The following is a 20,549-nucleotide window of genomic DNA, read 5'->3' as shown; positions in this document are numbered from 1 at the left end:
ACAACTGGTGAAATTTGCCAATGTTTTCTTAACTAAATATTCATGTTTTCTGTCATGACTATAGAATGTGTTCCTCTTCCCAATTAAACCATAAATAAATAAATAAATAAATAAATACCAGAACCACCCCTTGGACCATGTTGCTTAAATGGAAAGTTGTTCAGTGATCTTATTCTCTGCTTATGTGTCACCTTTTTATGATGACATCTAAAGTTATAAATTTTGACAAAAAACTTAACCCCAAAGTATCAGTAAATCTAATTCTATAAGATGACATCACAAGACAGAGGATGACATCACAAGACAGGGGATGACATCGTCTTTAAAGACACTGGACACTATTGGTAATTGTCAAAGACCAGTCTTCTCACTTGGTGTATCTCAGCATGTGCATAAAAATATCAAACCTGTGAAAATTTCAGCTCAACTGGTTGTTGAAGTTGCAAGATTATAATGAAAGAAAAAACACCCTTTGTCACACAAAGTTGTGTGCTTTCAGATGCATGGTTAAAATTACATTTCTTTTAGTCTTAACAACCGTGTTTCTTCGTATCAGAAACCTGAGGTCTCTTATTGCTGTTCAAAATCTAAACCTTTATGAGATGACATCACAAGACAGGCGATGACATCGTCATTAAGTTTTAATGCTTGGTTAAAATTACATTTCTTGTAGTTTTAACCAACAAGATGGTGTTTATGGTGATGACATCGTCATGACGTCATTGCACTAGGTTGACTCCACCAATGCCTTTCATTACTGCAAATAGTAACAACCGGTTATTACATAGCACTTAATCACAGCCCGATATGAGCATATTGAAAGCACATCAATACTATTACCCCTGGTGACTAGGCCTTAAACAAGTCACTTAACTTGTCGCTTCTCTGTGAAGCACTGTAAAAGAACCTGTTATTATTTTTATGCCTCATTTTCTTAAGTGTTGTAAAGCTTCCCGCATTCAAAACCTAGGACGGAACTGCAATGGCTTGTCCTTAATTACTAGTAACATTTCGGTAAATTGGCAACAAGAAATACTGAAGTTTTAACACAAACAGACTCAACAATACAACTTCAAACTCATAATCACAACTGTGAATATCTTCTAGGTTAAAAGCTTGTCCTAAATTACCAGTAACATTTTGGTAAATTGTCAACCGTACTTATTTCAACAAGAAATACTGGAGTTTTAACACGAACAGACTCAACAATACAACTTCAAACTTATAATCATCACAACTGTGAATATCTTCTAGGTTAAAATTACAAGAGGTCTAGATTAAAATGGGGTTTGCTTCATTTAAACTGAATTTAGCCTCATGGTTGTAAAGGCTAAATCGTGGTAAAAAATCCCAATTTTATGCTTGGTTAAAAATGGCACCTGTATTGGATCTACTGAAGTCTGGCTCATGAGTTCATCTTTGTATTGGTCTTGGTTTCAAACAATGGCAATGTAAATGGACTCCATGCCTGTTCAGTCCATCGTGCAGTGTTTTGGGGTCACAAATAAGAGTGTTCGCACTGGGTAAATATTTTGGGTAATTTTAACAACCCCACTTATAATGAGTTGTTTACCCGAGGGAGGCGGAGGGCTTTACCATTTCATAGCTGGAGGGGTGTTGTGTTGAAAGAAATAATTGAACAATTAGAATGTTTGCATTTATTTCACTTTTTGACCAAAAAGTGTTGATGTTTTTTACCAAAAAGGTGTTTATGACTGGGAATCAAAGTGTGTTGAATCGGTTTTCAACTAGTGGTTTAAACCCGCTGAGGCCTGGTTCTTGATAATTATCTCGGCTTCGTCTCGGTAAAATTATCAAAAACCAGGCCTCGTTGGGATTAAACTACTAGTTGAAAATCCATTCAACACACTTTGATTCCCTTGTTATCGGTTAAGACTCCAAAAGATTTTTTTTTTCTAAGTGAACCGCCGCTAAAAACTAGAGTCAAAAGTAATGTACATCGCATGGAATTTTGAGCAGTAACTGAATATAATAAAACAAGTTTTTGTTGTTATTTAGCAAATTTGTTGCCTTAAGCAACTCTTGGCTCTACACCTCAGGTACCATGTTTTAACCGAGCATAAACACAGGATTTGTTTTTAACCAAAATTTAACCAACAAACATAGTGTTAAATGTAGTTAAAATAAAGAAGACACCTCAGCCTACCCGCAACCCATGCGTTTTTAATGAGCTTTTGCTCGATTTTATCTGCAGTGTTTGGTGTGGTTTTTCATGCGTGAACTCGGTTTGAATATATGTCCATAGGGCTTCTGAAATTCAGTCTTTTTCAGCCTTATATGAAAAGTTTGTACGTAAAAAATGGCTTTAAAAAAAAAGAAAACAAGTCACAAAAACACAGCAAATGTTTCTGTTATGAATGTCGGCAACAGTCCTCAATTAGTATACATGGATAGATTCACTTATTCTGGCTGCTTTGAATGTTTTTTGTAACAAATTATCAGTTTATAATCATGACCTGCAATCCCAACAAACCTACTAATCTTTTTGTTTGTTTAGTTTTGTTTTTGTTTTTGTTCTATTTTTGATCCGTTTATTGTCCTTATATATATTTTGTTTTTATTTGTTTATTTATTTATCTATTACTTTATTACTTTATCAATTGATTGATTGTTTGATTGATTGATTTATTTATATTTATTGATCCACAACAGAGCTAGCCTGTCTACTATATCTAAGCTGAATGAGACTAGCTACGATCCGGTCTCGCTTTTAACATTTTAGGGAAGAATATGAAATAATCTATCCATATAAACTAATTGGGGACTGTTGCTGAAATTCATAACGTCGTGTTCTCTTTTCAAAATTATTTCTGTCAATACATTTCAGAAGCGGCCGAAAATGACCGAATTCCAGAGGCCCTTTGGACTAATTATATATTCACAAAGAGGTCACGCACGAAAAACGATGAATAATTTGCAGATAAAATGAAAATAAATTTAGTGACCTGCGGGTAGACTGCCCTTTTTTAACCTAACCTTGTAATTTGTACCTTGGATATGTCATAATTACTGTGAACCAATCTTCAGTAGCTTCATGATTCTTGACAGTTGTCCAACCTCCGCATGTGGTCGTATACTTGAATAAGTGTGTAGATACTCAGACCAGGCTTCAGACATCATTTGTCTGACCTGTGAGGAAGAAGTGGGTGGAAATGGGGAAAAACAATGAAAACAACCTGACACATTTTTTCATGTTGAATGCAGTACAGAATTCATCCTAAAACAGAACTATATTATCAAAATGATGTGAAGGAGGATTAATTAGTACCCAAACAAAAAACATATTTGTATCATCGTGTACCGGGCTATTGATTACTTCTTCCTTTTTTAACTGCATTGAGAGGGACAACAAAACATTCCTTTTAATGACTTCATGTAGGAGAAAATATAGCATAAGTTTGACAACTACAACAATGTATTTAAACTATTTGGTTGACAGACGGCCATGCGTGTCAGGTGATAAATGCGACGGTTGTTTTGAGTCTACACATAGATTAATATTCATTGTGATCTAAAACAGCCGTTGACTTTGCAATTTAGGAGAGGCTTATTAGTTGTATCATATTTAACTGTAAAAATATTTGCAAAACTGGTTTTGAGCTACTTTTTTTGAAAGACCATCATAGCTTAGGGTATGTTTTGGATTAGTTTGAACAAGAGAAGTGATATTGGAATTATTCCTTGAGGTGGTACTCCAAATATGGCAAGATAATGGACTCAGCATGCACACCATGATTGCGATAAGATGAGTAGTGGAGCTGATGAGCCGGGAAAAGTTATTTCAGCTCTAAAAAATTCAAAAAAATTATTGTAATACGCACCAAATCCTTTAGGTTTCGACTTTTCCCAGGTTTTGCTTCCTCCAAGGCACGAAGTCTGTTGACTTCTTCCAACAAAGTGATGTCTTGTTCATGGCTAAACAATTTACTAGAGAACTTGCGTAATTTCTTCGTCTGAAAAGAAAATTAGAATGTGCAAAGTTAAGTGATTATGCATTACTTCCCTTTTACGGTTTATTAAAGCTTTGCTACTCTCTCAAAGAACCAGTAGCTTTATCACCACAATAATTGTATATTCATCCCCTGTCCTGCTCTAGGTGAGTTTGATTTTACTTTTATCTTTCTTGTGAACCTAGTTAGGTTTAAAAGTTAAAGTAAAGATCGGCGTGTCGCTTAACATTTAGTTTTAACAATCACTGCTACTTTCTATTGTGTAAGGATATAGTGTTTCAGATTTTGATGATTGAAGTTCTAGAAAAGAAGTTCCTTTTTACAAGCTCTTATTTTGAATTGATAATTGTTGACTTGTTGTTTTCCATGCTCTTTTGACTTTTTATGCTTACAAAATGTAAATTGCCAGATTACATTTTGTCTCAGTATTATCTTGCTTTGAACTTGATTTAATTAATGTTGATTTAGTTTCTGCATTATTCAGTACTTATTTGTTTCATGGTTTAATTTCATTGTCTACTTTGTTCAAGACCAGATACTTTAACTAGAGTCTGTTTTATTCAGTGGTTGATTTATTTGATTACACCTGTTGATTATTAATTGTTTCACAGTTATCTTACTTTCAAGATTAGTGATTTCTGTTAAAGGATTATAAGATTTATTATTAGGTATTTAATTTTAGTGTAGTTTATATTTGTGAATGGCATAGTATTAATTTTAAACTTGGCCACTGGACACCGACAGAGGACGGATAGTGTTAGAATTAACCCTCCAAGTTCCTTCAATAATTACACTTTGCCTCTGTCGGACATCTACGTTGGATTGCGCCAGCCCAGCTTTATCACCACAATAATTGTATATTCATCCCCTGTCCTGCTCTAGGCCGAATCCAGATCAAGAGAGACAGCAGGACAGCGTGTCATCAACTGTAGCCTATGTATCTTCACTGCATTTTCGTCATAACCAGTCGTACCAGAAACAGTAATCCTGTCCCCTGATCAAGGACAAGGACCTGTTTCTGAAGTCTTCAAGTTTGTCATCATAACCTGCGCAGCCCCAATATCTTCAACTTTGCTGGAAGAACTTTTAATTAATTGTATATTCATCCCCTGTCCTGCTCTAGGCCGAATCCAGATCAAGAGAGACAGCAGGACAGCGTGTCATCAACTGTAGCCTATTTATCTTCACTGCATTTTTGTCATAACCAGTCGTACCAGAAACAGTAATCCTGTCCCCTGATCAAGGACAAGGACCTGTTTCTGAAGTCTTCAAGTTTGTCATCATAACCTTCGCAGCCCCAATATCTTCTTTTTCAGTGACCAGCAGGCCCAGTAGCTTGTTTTATAGTCCCTCTGCTTTTTCTTAAATTTAAAATTAACCACATAAAGCATTGAAATTGTTTAAACAACCTGTCTAGCTTCGTATTCTCTGAGGTCATTATTGCGAGAAACCCAGTCCACATTAACTTACCTGCTCTGGGTCTGAGTCATTTGCCGATCCACCTGGAGTGTTCTGGTGAAAAAAAGGTTGAAATTAGACTTGTATCATAATTATGTATATCACATGGGAAACTCAGCCTTCTTTGTACTGCTATAAAAACACAATTCAGGGGTGAAAAAGTGGTTAAAGAGGTCCACCAACGCCAGAAACTCGCCTTCACAACAATCATCCTAAAACCTTTGACTCCCCTTAAAAGCTTGTTAGAGTCCTCTTTAAAGATCTGCCCTTACTTACAGTAAAATAAATCTTGGCAGTATTTTAGCAGCACCTACCTCATATAACAACTGATGAATGGTTCTCTTATACTTGATTGCTTCCACTGGGGCTTGATTGGCTGTGTAGTACTTCTTTTGGGTGGTTTCTAAGTGCCCCATAAGTCGACTGACCCCGGTCTTTTCTGATGGTTGTAAATTTGAACCTTGATTCTGAAAATTAAAACAAAATAGCAACTATCTTAACTTCCATTGATCAGCAATAAATGCTGAAACATCCAAAAAAATAACAACAGAAGTATATGAGATTACAAAAATTAAATAATCATAAATCTTTCAGCACATGCCTTCCAAAACAATTCTACTTAATGTTTGAACAGTTAAACTGCATCCTCCGTTTGCATTCTGCAACATTTTCAATTGGTAATAAACTTGACCCTTTTTAAAAAGTACCTTAGATGACAACATAATCTTGTACATTTAAAATCAATACACCACAAGGAAAACATATTAACATACTAAGTGGTTTTGGATCTCCTCCGTTGGCAATAAATGTGCAGTCTACCTGAACAATAAATGTAATGTAACTCAAACCAGACAATGCATGCAAGAAAAACATAACATGCATACATGCAAATACTTACAAGAGTAGCAACTGTCTTCCGAATGATGTTGGGATTAATTTTCCCTGTGAAGTCATGCCTGTCCCAAAGCCTTAAAAGAAAAAATTTCAAACATCAAAATACATCGTAAACAATTTAAAATTAAAACAGGTAATTTTGAAATATCCTTAAAGTCTTGATAATGTACTAAAGACAGGACCTGGTTTTAATAAGGGAATCAACGTGTGGTGAAGAGGTTTTCAACTAGTGGTTTAAACCCGCGCCGAGGCCTGGACCTTATAATTTTTCCAAGACAAACTTGAGATAAATTATCAAGAACAACAACTCGTGATGCCCTCTCGACCAATCGGAATGGATAAATCAGACTGTCTTGGGTATTTATGAATACTGTATAATGCTTTGAAATGCTCCAGGACACCATAATTAAAAGGTTAAAAGATCAAGAAAAAAAGAGAAAAAAACAAGGAAAAAAAACCCAATAAGTTACCAACCATGCCAACATCACAAAGTCAGATTACAACAAACACAGGATTTAACCTGAATGTTCTTGTTCTGTTACCTTTGCAGTTCCTGTGCAACCTTCTTAACCGCCAGACCACCAATCCCAACGAAAAAAGGGTCCTCCTCTTGAGTTCCATTCAAAGCGGGAGTGAGTGGGCGGCCAAGTTCATAATAAATCTGCATCCACCTCTGGAGAGGTTTATCAAGCGGCACTAGCTGAGGTCCATAAGTACCTCTTGTCTTGTGATGGCTTACCTGTATGAGTACAAATAAAGAGAAAAAAAGGTTTAATATTTAACTTCCTATACAAAACATATAATTTGACATGCAAGACTCAACAGAGCAGCTTCAAAAACCTTAGTGCGTGTATAACAATAATAATAATAATAATAAATAATAATAAGACTTGTAATGCGCACATATCCACCATGCTGGGTGTTCAAGGCGCAGTAAAACCAAAAAACAAAACAAAAACAAAACATAATACAGAAAAACAGACACAACAAAATTAATCCTTGAAAACCTGTGACATAAGATAAGATAAGTTTTGAGAAGAGACTTGAATTTTGCGGTACAAAGACAAGATCGAAAATTAAGTGGTAGAGAGTTCCAGATGCGTGGCGCGGCTGAAGAAAAAGACCTGTCACCCCATGAGTGTCGAGACTTGGGTTCAATGAGGAGAAGCATGGAACTTGATCAAAGATTCCTTATGGAGTGTAAACTTGAAGCAATTCAGAAATATAGTGGGGAGCCTTGCCATTTAGAGCTTTGTGGACAATGAGCATCAGCTTGAAGATGATTCGTTGAGAGATAGGGAGCCAGTGTAGTTGTTTCAGAATGGGGGTGATAGAACAGGATTTTCTAGACAGTGTCACAATGCGGGCAGTGATGTCAGTTTATCAATGTATAATACTCACCGTCACAATTTTATGAATTTCTAAGTTTCCATCAAGGACTTCCTTGCTACCAAGAAACTCCCCCACTGTCATATTTGATACCACTCCCGATCTCGGAGCACCTTGCAAGAAAAGAAGTGCCATCAAGATGTTTCGCAGCAAAATTACGTGGTTCCATGTAGCATGATTATGTTCAAGAATGTCTGTGGAAAACAGAATGATATTACAAAGTTATTATAAGTTATCCAGGCCGAAGGATGGGAAGCAGACGAGCTATATTTTTTTGTATTTCACGAACGCGCGTGTGATAACAAACTTATTTTCCAGTCTCACTTGCAACGCGCAAAATTTAAAAATTCAGAGCGTTATTTCACACGCACAAAGTGTAGAATGTAATTTTTGCACGGTCCGTATACAGAGAGTGATAAAATGAAATTTCACAATACGCACTGTGTAATAAAAAGTAGGATATAAACAGAGGTCGTAGCATATATTTTTTTATCCCCCTAGTAGTTCGAGCTTCTGATTGGTGGATTAGCGCGTACTGGAAGATAATATGAATTGTCAATATTCCATGAACTCGATTGGATGGAACACAAAATAACAACTGGCAATTAAATTCAAAATTACCGTCTGGCTTGCAACCATCTTGTTTGGTGTTTGAATCATTGATGTTTTCTCAGTAAAAGGTTTGTATGAATTGAAAATCCATCTTACCGACAGCCTATTTAGGATGCATTTTTCTAATGAATACTAAAACTCTCAATTCACCAATTTTAGAGATATCTACTACACCTCTAACTTTTTTCTATTATAATTAACGATTGGTAAAATACAAAATAATAAAAGGCCTTCTCCCCACTGTCACAACAGATGTACCTGTCTTCACATAAAACTAAGCTTATGATCAGATGCCAGTTAAAACTTGTAATCTTGTCTTACTTGTAACCCTTTCAGCTTCATTCTTGATATTCAAAATGAACTTGGCCACATCTTCGCGGTCCAGGATGACATCTAATAAACAATAAATAAAAAATTAATTACTATAAGAAACTAAATCCATGACACTAATACAGATCGATTCACAATGTCACAAATCACCGTGGCGCGGCTACAGAAAAAGACCTGTCACCCCATGAGTGTCGAGACTTGGGTTCAATGAGGAGAAGCATGGATCTTGATCGAAGATTCTTTGATGGAGTGTAAACTTGAAGCAGTTCAGAAATATAGTGGGGAGCCTTGCCATTTAGAGCTTTGTGGACAATGAGCATCAGCTTGAAGATGATTCGTTGAGAGATAGGGAGCCAGTGTAGTTGTTTCAGAATGGGGGTGATAGAACAGGATTTTCTAGACAGTGTCACAATGCCCTTCCGAGTCTAAAATTGAGAGTTTGAAACTGGCCAAGCTCATACTCATTCCCCTAATATCACACTCTTGTTGCCTTGGATTGACCAATCAAATGCAATTTTAATTATTTTTTTCATAGAGATCAAATTACTAATAAAGAGGATGAAGAACGTACCTCAAGGGCATGCCTAATTTTAACAGCATGACGGGGCTTTCAAGGTTAAGTTTTTCTGCAGCTAACTCGACTTGGCGGCGATGATGGGATGCCTGCCTCATTGCTGCTTCATCCCCCCCTGTTCTGCAACCAAGATTTCGTTCGAAAGTGAGCATGATGTCATCTGTGAAAGAAATAATAAATACAGACAAATATCACAAAATGTTAATTGACCACAAGCAAGAAGATGGAAACACAAAGGACAACATCAAGGGTGGGGAGGTAAAACAGTAATTAATTGGTGAATGAGGCCCAGGCTAAAAGGCTATGGGGAAAAAGGAGACGGCAAAACAAAAGGTTTATTAGTCGTTTCCTTCTTGGATGTTCAGACCATGGGGTTGAATGGTCTGGAGGCGTCTGATCCAGAGTTTTTCCCTACTCGGTCGGCTTTTTCATCCGAAAACAACAAAGAACTTTCCCTCCGATAATAGCCAGGATATGCCTCTCACTGAACGGTTCTCCAGCTACTTCTCAGAAAAGATTAAAAAACTAGTAACCGATCTTCAACAAACTTCCGAACTTCCGACTGCCAGCCCGGACATTACATTCCGAACATCGCATGAAACCCTCGATGATTTTCTACCTGTTACGGAAGACCAAGTTGTGAGACTTATTGCAAAATCAAAAGCTTCAACTTGTAGTCTTGATCCTGTTCCGACCTCGCTGGTAAAGCTCTGTGCCAAAGAACTCGCTCCAATATTTACTCGCATTATTAATCTGTCTTTGGAGAATGGATTTTTTCCAGATCCTTTGAAACACTGCCATATTCGTCCTATTTTGAAGAATCCCAAACTCAACACTGAGGAGCTTAATAGCTACAGACCGATAGCTAATCTGAAGTTCTTGGGAAAGATGATTGAACGGGTTGTGGCACTCCAAATCAAAGACCATCTTTCTCACCACTTTTTGTATGCGACTACACAATCAGCGTACCGGGCTCATCACAGCTGTGAAACGGCATCAAGAATGCCTGAAAGACATCAAGTCATGGTCTACTAAGAACTTTCTTAAGTTAAACGAGAACAAAACAGAGGTCATTCATTTTTCCAGTCGTCACAGACCTGTTAGTCCTCTCTCAAGTATCACATTAAACAATACCTCCATATGCCCAGTGTCAAGTGCTCGCAACCTCGGAGTTCTGTTTGATACCCATCTTTCACTTAACAATCATGTCAGCAATGTTTGTCGTGCTGCTTCGTTTGCTCTTCATAGAATTGGCTCCATCAGACAATATCTGGATGTGAAATCTACTGAAAATTTGGTTCATTCCTTTGTAATGTGCCGCATAGATACCTGCAATAGCCTTCTTTACGGACTACCGGACACTCAGATTGCCAGATTACAACGCATACAAAATTCAGCGGCCAGACTTGTCACCAGAACTCGCACTCGGGAATCCATCACACCCATTCTTAAGGATCTACATTGGCTACCAACACGGGCTAGAATTGATTTTAAAGTTTTGGTTCTGACTTATCAATGTATCCATGGTATTGCCCCTGTTTATCTTCAAAGCTTAGTTCAGTAGTACAAAACAACCAGGAATCTGCGATCTTCAAATAAATCCCTTCTGACCCCCCCAAGTTATCAAAACCAAGTCGTACGGTTCCCGCTCTTTCCAATATGCAGCAGTTCAGTTATGGAACAGTCTTCCAGAGGTTGTTAAACAGGCTGAGACATCAGAACAATTCAAAACCCGGTTGAAAACATATCTGTTTACTTTGTACAATAATTGTTGATTTCCTTTTACAGCGCATAAGGACCTCACGGTGATATGCGCTATATAAGAACGGTTTTATTATTATTATTATTATTACTCAAACGAACAGTCTCTCTGTGGTTGCCTAGTGCCTATGCCCTGTAAAATCATGTCAGAAATGGAGTGATTAGGAAGATTGAAGTGATGACCTACAGGTGTATCTAGCTTTTGGGTCTTGACTGTAGATCTGTGGCCGTAGAAACGCCTCTTGAGTATAGTTCTTGTTTCACCTATATATTGAACACCACAGACTCTGCAAGATGTGAGATAAATGAGATTAGTGGTGGTGCAGAACTGGTTGTTTTACGAATGGGAGGAAGTGAGGGGTGGAAAGTGACAACAAAAGTAACTTTCCCCGTAGTACTCTGTTGTTTCTTGGGTCCTTTGGAAAGTACTAAATCCCTAGAACGAGCCATGACTTTCTGGGTAGCTCGATGAACTGCTAGAGAGCTATGACCCCTGGAAACAAGGTGTTTCTTAAGTTCCTGTGAGTGGTGAATAAAATCAGAATCATTAGAACAGATTCAACGGAGTCCGAGGGCCTGACTGTAGGCTATGCTGGTTTTGCAGTGTCGGGGGTGTGACAGCTAGTGGAATGTAGGTATTGGTGTTTATCTGTGGGTTTAACGAAGAGATCTGTGATTAAGCCTTCATCCGTCTTGAGAACCTTGACATCCAGAAAGTGTGTATCCTTGGTTGAGTATTCGCTCGTGAATTTGATGGTCCTGTGGAAGGAATTTATGTGATTAATGAAAGCTTTAAGGCTTGCTTCATCGCTTGTCCAGATGAAAAAGATGTCATCGATATAGCGCCACTAGACCCAGGGACGGCAAGGGGCTGATGCCAACATGCGCTGTTCAAGATGGCTCATGAAGAGGCATGCCATTGATGGAGCCATACGTGTGCCCATTGCAGTGCCTTGTACCTATTGCAGTGCCTTGTACCTGTAGGAAATTCTTACCCATTAAAAAGAAAAGTTGTTTTTTGTTAGAACATGTTGCATGAGGGATACAATGTCAGAAATGGGCGGTGATGTGTGACAGCTCTTAGCCAGAGCTGAAGAGCAGGCAGCAATCCCTTCATCTTGGGGAATGTTGGTGTATAGAGAGGTTACATCAAAAGTACCGATGATGGCTGTGTTTGGGACCTGGTTCTGAATACCTGCGATTATGCGGAGGAAATCTGGAGTGACATGAATGTATGATGGAATCTGCGGCATTAACGGCTTGAGAAAACTGTCAACAAAAAGAGAAATGTTCTCAGTGGGAGAACCATTGCCAGATATAATGGGTCTTCCTGGGTTGTCTGGTTTATGTATCTTTGGAAGGAGGTAAAACCTGGCTGTTCTACAGTCGACCGGGGAGAGAAACTTGTGAGCTTTCTTGGAGAGGTTGTCACGGTCATGCATTTCGTCCAGTGTTTGTTGAATCTCCTTTGAGAAGGTGCCTGTTGGATCAGTGTCAAGTGGTTTATAATTAGTTTGGTTGTTCAGTTGTCTCATGGCTTCATCGATGTATTGACAAGAACAGCAGAGCCCTTGTCGGCTGGCTTGATGATAATGTCTTTCCGTGATCGTAGAGTCTTATAAGAGCCTCACGCTCTTCTCTAGGAAGGTTGTCATGAGTCCGGTGGGTAGAATGATCATTTGAGTTAATTTGTGAACTAACAACCTGCACGTAAGTTTCAAGGGAAGGAACGTGGTTCTTAGGTGGTACCCATTTACTCTTACAATAAAATGGCTCAGGATCCATGGGTGGTGAGTCGAGGAAGAATTCTACGGTAGTAGTCAGTAAGATCCTGGCTAAGCTCAACCTGATTGACTGTGGGAGGAGTGGGGCAGAAGTTGAGTCCCTTGGAAAGAAGGTCATTTTCTGCATCTGAAAGTGTACATGATGAGAGGTTAATGACTGTGGATTGAGGGGCCGACGGTTCAGCTGTGATGCTGCTTGTTTGGAGACAAGACGACCAATCTTGCCATTTCTCCTAGAAATCAGAACAGATTCAAGTTTAGTTAAACCAGCATCGATCTCACTGGTGAATTGCTCAAAACGGGCACTTGAGCAGATGGACCTAAGTTCCGCTTCAAGATAGGATACATCTCGGTTGAAGCTGTTGAGACAAACATCACAGTGTTCTGTTAGAATACGAATGAGACTAAGTGAAGTACTATGGAGTGTGTTGTTCCACTGTCTGCGGAGTGGGGTACACAAAGACCCAACGGCTGGGTCAAATTTCAACTGTAAACCTGTGGGAATGAAACGGGTTAGTGTGTAGACCCATAATAAATAAAGTCTACATTTTGCTGTGGTCCAAGGCTAAACAAACATAGAGTAACATGTGCAATCCATGCACAATGATTGATAAATCAAAAGAGAAACTTCACAAATTAATACAAACCAGTTTCTTCTTCAGGAATCACCAAGAAATTACACGAAGTTACTGTTGAAGTAGATTTGGTCTCTGAAAGTTTGATTTTTTTAACTTTTGTCATCAATGAATGAAAAGCGTCAGTGCCTCTCTGTAGGAAAACAAAACATGACAAAACAATACAAAATGAGTTATTCTCTCAAAGCATTCTTTGATTGAAAGTCATGTACATTGAGCAACAAAGTTTGAAGTACAGGCAAGTGTTTTAACAAGTGTGAACCAATGTCTTGCGTGGAGCTTACAAATAAAACGATAAATAAATATTGACCTGTTGCAGCTGGCATCTTAAAAGACAAAAACACAAAAAGAAGACGGGGCGTTATTTTAAATTGCTGCACAAAAAAATGTGTACTTATGTACCATCCCAAACCAGCCTGAGGTCACCAAAATTAAATCTGAGTTAAGAGCAGTTATTGGTGAAGTATATTACACAACCAACATAAATCCCTATGTTTGATTGTTCCTTGCTAGTTTGTTGCCATTTTAAAAATATATTCTTAAAGTTATTTGAAAGTAGTAGAAACAGGGCACCTGGTGGTTTAGAAACCCCCAGAACAAAAGCTGCCAATTTCAGCCTGGTTTTAGCACAGCGAGTCACAAATATGAAAAAAGGGAGAAAAGAAACAAACAGACAAACACCTCAATGTTTTTTGATTATATCACTACCAAAAACTGGTTTCTTTTCGTCGACATCATGATGACATAATAGGACCAAACGTAGAAAGGAAATGTTACATGTAAACTTACATCGATCTCGTGTTTATAGAAGAGGTGGGTGTCAACCCGACATAAACTTTTTACAGGGCACCCAGGGAAGGGGCAATCTGCTACAGCTGTTGGTTTTGGTTTCCCCGTCATCAGTCTCGGTTTCCTAATTGGTTGTCTGCAGAAAAGATTTAGAACCCAAAAAATTCATAAAAAGATCATATTTAACTGTATCATTAATCCTCCACTCAGATCTTCTGAATGAGAGTACTGAATGAGAGAAAGTTATCACACAAGCGCGAGAGGAATACGGACAAATATAGTGCTTCTGCGTCCCATATCCAACGAGGCCGAAGGCCGAGTTGGATGGGGCACAGACGTGCTATATTTTCCGTATTTCCACAAGCACATGTGTGATAACGTATTTATCTTCAAGCAAATTTGGCGCATGACATAGAACACACAAGACGCAGGTAGTGATATTAGCCATGCGTAGTTTTGATCACCACTCCATTCTGCAAATCTCATTGGAGGATAAGCGTAGTTGAAGATAAAAAGTTTCATAACACTTCATACAAGTATTCTACCTTTTAATTGGTTTAGAACGCGTCACATGATTTGTCTTACTAGACGGTGGCCGTGTGAAAGTGCAATGCCGTGTGATAGTCCCACGACTATCACACGGTGTGCAGTATCTAGACGTCTTTTTAACCACCTTGAACCCAATCAGTTGTGCATCTGTGCATATGAAGATGATAAATAGTCTGTTGGGGTGTTATAAAACAAATATTGGCTGCTTTAACTTGTGCTTTGGTTAAAACTATGACTCCCTTGTTGATCCGTGGACCGTTCCGCTGCGCCTCGGGAAAATAGAATGCTCCATGGATCACCTCTGGAGTCGTAGTTTTAACCATAGCACTCGGAGCAGTCAATATTTGAATCATATCATACTATCAGATTTTTTAGGGTTAAGCGTCACTCACAGTGAAAAATAACATTGCAAACTTAAAAGTGTAGCGATATGGGTAGGGTTGTCTGTGGGCCAATTTCATACAGCTGCTGTAAGCCTAAAAGCAAAAACATAGTGCTCTTGACTAGTGGGGATTTTGTTTGTGCTGAAGCAAATTTAGTGTTTAAGCAGTTTTATGAAATTGGCTTACTCACTACTCTTTAATTCCGTTATTAATATGTGTGCCTTTTTGTAAGAAAAAAAAAGAAAAAAAGCTGCACAATCTATAAGTCTGTTTCGCAAAGTTTGTACGTTTTAAAAAACGTCTTAATTTCTGTTTTGTGTGCAAAGGGTTGTGTGTATGTGCACGTAAAAAACTGTCCAGGGTATTTATGATTAGGTGATAAAAACACTATTTCACCCAGGATGCATGACCATGCTACTGAGTAAATTTCCTAATTTTTTGCAGCAACCATGAGGCCTGTTATGTCGATTTCAGTAACGGAAATTCGAATTTTAGTGATGAAAATTCAAATGTAAAAAGAGTTAAAAACATCAAATGGATGAAAAATTATAAATAAGAAGCAAAACAAAAAGAGCACATAGTTTACTAACCCTCCTCTTGCGTTGTTTATGATGAGCAGCCTTCTTGATTTGTCGATAATCTTATGTTTGTTAGTAAGATGATGGCTTAGACTTTGAAGTGTGCACCCACACAGAGGACATTCCCTCTTTACTCGTATTGACTGCAGACAAAAATAACACAATTATGGTCACCAGTCACACTTTAGCCATTTTATTTTGCGTAGTAAATTAACCATGATAATCGTCAAGTTTTTAATCGCGAGTCGGACTTAAGTAAGGGTCGGAACTCAATACTAATTCACACCACTCAGTAGGCGATTGCTTTTAAATGAAAATGATAGCCTGCACTTCAAGCCACAATATGAGTTTGATTAGCCAGTAATTTGACCACCCCGTCCTCAAAAAAGCCTTTGCTTGGTGGCACCCCAACCCCCCCCCCAAAATAGGTCATAAAAGGTGTACAGTCAACAAGTTCCAGACAACCTCCAAGAGCAAAAGCTCTTCGCCATAAATGTTTTTCTTACCGGAAGTCTTTTGACAGATTTTGCTGTTTTTTTCTTTAGACGCCTGCTTGTGCGAAGCCAATGCGGTAGATCTTCCACCTCTTCGTCAACCTTCTCTTCTTCTTGCTCGTCATTTAATTCTTCCTCCCCTTCCTCCTCGTCATTAGACTCTGAACCTGCCTCTTCCTCCTCGACATTATACTCTGAGTCTGCCTCTCCCTCCTCGTCATTAGACTCTGAACCTGCCTCTTCCTCCTCGTCTATAGACTCTGAACCTGCCTCTCCCTCCTCGTCATTAGACTCTGAACCTGCCTCTCCCTCCTCGTCATTAGACTCTGAACCTGCCTCTTCCTCCTGTTCTGGGTCCGCAGGTACCCCCCCTTCACTTAAAGAAATCAATGTGTCCTGAAAATGGTGCAACATTAAAAAGTATTATCTTCTTGAACCTAAAGTGTAACAAAGATTCACAAGTAGAAATAAATACATCACACTCCCAGAGCCATATCATCCTCTGGATATTTGTTATTGATAACATTCCAGGGATAAAAACACAATGTCACAATAAAATAATCATTTCCGGTACCTGCTGCAAATAAAAATACATTCCAACTGGCCCCTCGTCAAAAAAAGTATATTCATAAATGGTAATGGGAATGAAAGTGTGTTGCATCAGTTTTAAATGAGATGTTTAATCACAGTGAGACCTGTTGTTGATAATTTCACCCAGAGGTAAGAACAAGAACTGAACAGGTTTAAAAATCTAGTTTTAAGAAAACATCAAAGCAAGTTTAGTTCCCCGACTATGAAATACAGGCTTAAGTAACTTAAGTGAGACTCACCATGCATTTTGTTGTCTTTGTGTTTCTTCTTAGCCGCATGGTTAAAAAGAGGACGAAAAAAACTCTTCTGGCACAAGTCACACAGGAAGATGTAGAACTCCTTTTGGTACAAGTCAGACAGGGAGATGTAAAACTGCTTCTGGTACAAGTCAAACAGGAAGACGTAAACCTCCTTTCGGAACAAGTCAGACCTCCTTCTTTACAAGTCAGACAGGAAGATGTAGACCTCCTTTTCTGCAAGTCAGACAGGAAGATGTAGACCTCCTTTTCTACAAGTCAGACTGGAAGATGGGAAACTCCCTCTTTACAAGTCAGACAGGAAGATGTAGACCTCCTTTTCTGCAAGTCAGACAGGAAGATGTAGACCTCCTTTTCTACAAGTCAGACAGGAAGATGGGAAACACCTTTTTTACAAGTCAGACAGGAAGACGTAGACCTCCTTCTTTACAAGTCAGACAGGAAGATGAAGACCTCCTTTTTTACAAGTCAAACAGGAAGATGTAGACCTCCTTTTCTACAAGTCAGACAGGAAGTTGGGAAACTCCTTCTTTTCAAGTCAGACGGGAAGATGTAGACCTCCTTTGCTGCAAGTCAGACAGGAAGATGTAGACCTCCTTTTCTGCAAGTCAGAAAGCAAGATGTAGACCTCCTTTTCTACAAGTCAGACAGGAAGACGTAGACCTCCTTCTTTACAAGTCAGACAAGAAGATGTAGACCTCCTTTTCTGCAAGTCAGACAAGAAGATGTAGACCTCCTTTTCTACAAGTCAGACTGGAAGATGGGAAACTCCTTCTTTACAAGTCAGACAGGAAGATGTATACCTCCTTTTCTGCAAGTCAGACTGGAAGATGGGAAACTCCTTCTCTACAAGTCAGACAGGAAAATGGGAAACTCCTTCTTTACAAGTCAGACAGGAAGATGTATACCTCCTTTTCTGCAAGTCAGACAGGAAGATGTAGACCTCCTTTTCTACAAGTCAGACTGGAAGATGGGAAACTCCTTCTTTACAAGTCAGACAGGAAAATGGGAAACTCCTTCTTTACAAGTCAGACAGGAAGATGTATACCTCCTTTTCTGCAAGTCAGACAGGAAGATGTAGACCTCCTTTTCTACAAGTCAGACTGGAAGATGGGAAACTCCTTCTTTACAAGTCAGAAATGAAGATGTAGACCTCCTTTTCTGCAAGTCAGACAGGAAGATGTAGACCTCCTTTTCTACAAGTCAGACTGGAAGATGGGAAACTCCTTCTTTACAAGTCAGACTGGAAGAAGGGAAACTCCTTCTTTACAAGTCAGACTGGAATATGTGAAACTCCTTCTTTACAAGTCAGACTGAAAGATGTGAAACTCCTTTACAAGTCAGACTGGAAGATGTGAAACTCCTTCTTTACAAGTCAAACAGAGAGATGTTAAACTCCTTCTTTTACAAGTCAAACAGAGAGATGTGAAACTCCTTCTTTTACAAGTCAGACAGTAAGATGACTCCTTCTGGTACAGTAAGATGTGGAACTCCAAGTCAGCGATGATGATATGTAGACCTCCTTCTCTATAAGTCAGAAAGGAGTATGTAGAAATCCTTTTGGTACAGTTCAGAGGAAGATATAGGAAGATGTTAAACTTCTACAGTGGGTCAAGTCAGTAAAGACAGTAACATGTAGAACTCCTTCTTTACAATTCAGAGAAGATGTGAAACTCCTACTTGCAGATGTTAAGTGCCTAACGTACAAGTTGGACAGGAAGGTGAACAGCTCCTTGTTGTACAAATCAGATAGGAAGGTGACCTCTACCGGTACAAGTCAGAGAAGAATGTTACATGTTATGTGACACTCCCATCACAAGTCAGCGAGGAAGATGTAACACTCATACTGAAAGATGTTAAATTCCTATTGTACAAGTCACACAGGAAGATGAAGAATCCGTCTGGTACAAGTCAGGCAGTCAGATGTAGAACTGCTCGTACAAGTCAGACAGGAAAATGTAAAACTGCTTCTGGTAGACTGGAAGACGTAGAACACCTATTGGTACAAGTCAGACAGGAATATGTTATTACTATTATTATTATTATTTATTCAGCACATAAAAATCATTTAAAAGATATAGAAAAGCACAACTACATGTACCAGATGAGCCAGGGCAGCAAAGCATATTTATCACGGTGATCCGTAGATCTGCTTCCCCACATCTGGTAGGGATTTAGGTGCACATGATTCTTAATGTTTGACTTATGTTCAAAACTTATTTAAAAGTGCATTTAAATTTTTTGTCGTGAGTTGTCATGGAGGGCTCGTGAGTTGTCGGTATTTAGTATGACCTGATTTGTTTATTTTAAACACGTGTTTCCGTCTTCAACCTGGTATTCGAACTTCACACACTCATTCGGTCGTGTGCCCAAAGTTCGAATACGTATGCTCAAAATGAAGAAAACTGCCCCATAAACAACAAGGCGCATATGACCGAAATTGTCACTGCCATCAACATCTCAACAAGTATATTAGCATTTAAATTTTCCCCAATTAGCCTAGCCTAACTAGGCCATACCAGGTGCTGCATGTACTATAAGTTATCACACAAGCGCGAGTGGAATACGGAAAAATATAGCGCTTCTGCGTCCCATATCCAACGAGGCCGAGTACAGCGCCCCATTCATGTGTCCAAGGCCATACCTACTTTTTTCTTTTAGCAAACTCAGAATATATGCGAGTGGAGGCCTTTTTTGTTGTTTAACGAGAAGGTCGGCCTTTTAAGTTTTAGCTTAAAACAATTACAAATTTATGCTGGTTTGTCTGGAACTAGACATTGGAGGGGCGACATTGTTTAGTTGGGAAGAGATTATTTACAAACTAAATGAGGCCTGACTAAACATCATTATTTGCGTAGTAGTACTGCCTAGTACTAGGGCTAGTAGTGATCATGACCGAATAATTAAAGCTCTTCTTAATCATGATTAAGCTTTAATTATTTGGTCATGATCTGGTCTTTTTTTCGGTCATGCCGATGCAGAAACGATTTCAGAATTTTACTTTTAATTATTTTATGGAGGGCATCATGTCTTGGGGTAGAAGTGAGTGATAACCTCTATAATATTTTCTATACCTCTGATTTTACAATAGCGAAAAAGATTACAGTTGTCTAGGGTTACTGATGATCACCGTGCAATTTCTTGATTTGTGCATGGAGGTAGATTTGTGTAACTAACTCTATCATCATAGACGTCAAAATGTTTGTATACATTATGTGCATAATTCTACCTCCATGATACGACATACGACACAACTCAATCAAAACCTAGAACCTATTTATTATATAGTATTAAATTAATCCACGACCATTAGAATGTCACAAAATGGCAAACTTAGAAAATGTGAATGAAAACTTACGTTTGACTTGTACCTGTGTGGACATCAGATGTGACAGTTCGTCTTCTCCGACGCAAGTGACGCTAAGTTTCGCGCCCAGCCATGTTGTTGTTATGGGTCGACTTCGCTCCGCCCCCAAAACAACAAAAATAATTCAAAAATT

The 20,549-nt window shown here is 38.6% G+C and overlaps 1 protein-coding gene across 1 annotated transcript; it reads right to left on the bottom strand.

The window, feature by feature from the left end:
• Positions 1–2,669: 2,669 nt before the first annotated feature.
• LOC139938137 (uncharacterized) lies at positions 2,670–10,155 on the bottom strand. The gene is made up of 9 exons (XM_071933519.1): positions 9,924–10,155; positions 8,646–8,717; positions 7,725–7,906; positions 6,866–7,062; positions 6,328–6,397; positions 5,744–5,896; positions 5,442–5,483; positions 3,843–3,974; positions 2,670–3,150 (listed from the first exon to the last, which is right to left on the bottom strand). The coding sequence occupies exons 1-9, from the start codon at positions 10,153–10,155 to the stop codon at positions 3,028–3,030; spliced, it is 1,203 nt and encodes a 400-aa protein (XP_071789620.1). The 3' UTR covers positions 2,670–3,027.
• Between the last annotated feature and the right edge of the window lie 10,394 nt (positions 10,156–20,549).

Source organism: Asterias amurensis, chromosome 6 (assembly GCF_032118995.1).
Source record: "Asterias amurensis chromosome 6, ASM3211899v1".
Lineage (NCBI taxonomy): Eukaryota > Metazoa > Echinodermata > Asteroidea > Forcipulatida > Asteriidae > Asterias > Asterias amurensis.
Note: the sequence above shows the minus strand (reverse complement) of the source record. Positions and strands in the feature narration are given on the sequence as shown.

What these genes read in the sequence shown, in the direction of transcription:
- LOC139938137 (XM_071933519.1), bottom strand. Translation starts at nt 10,155, where the DNA reads ATGGTCTTTGATTTGGAGTGCCACAACCCGTTCAATCATCTTTCCCAA. An exon ending in TGAAGCTGAAAGGGTTACAA is followed by an intron (nt 7,907 to 8,645) that starts GTAAGACAAGAT and finishes TGTTTTCCACAG; the next exon opens with ACATTCTTGAACATAATCAT. An exon ending in GTCGAAACCTAAAGGATTTG is followed by an intron (nt 3,151 to 3,842) that starts GTGCGTATTACA and finishes TCTTCCTCACAG; the next exon opens with GTCAGACAAATGATGTCTGA.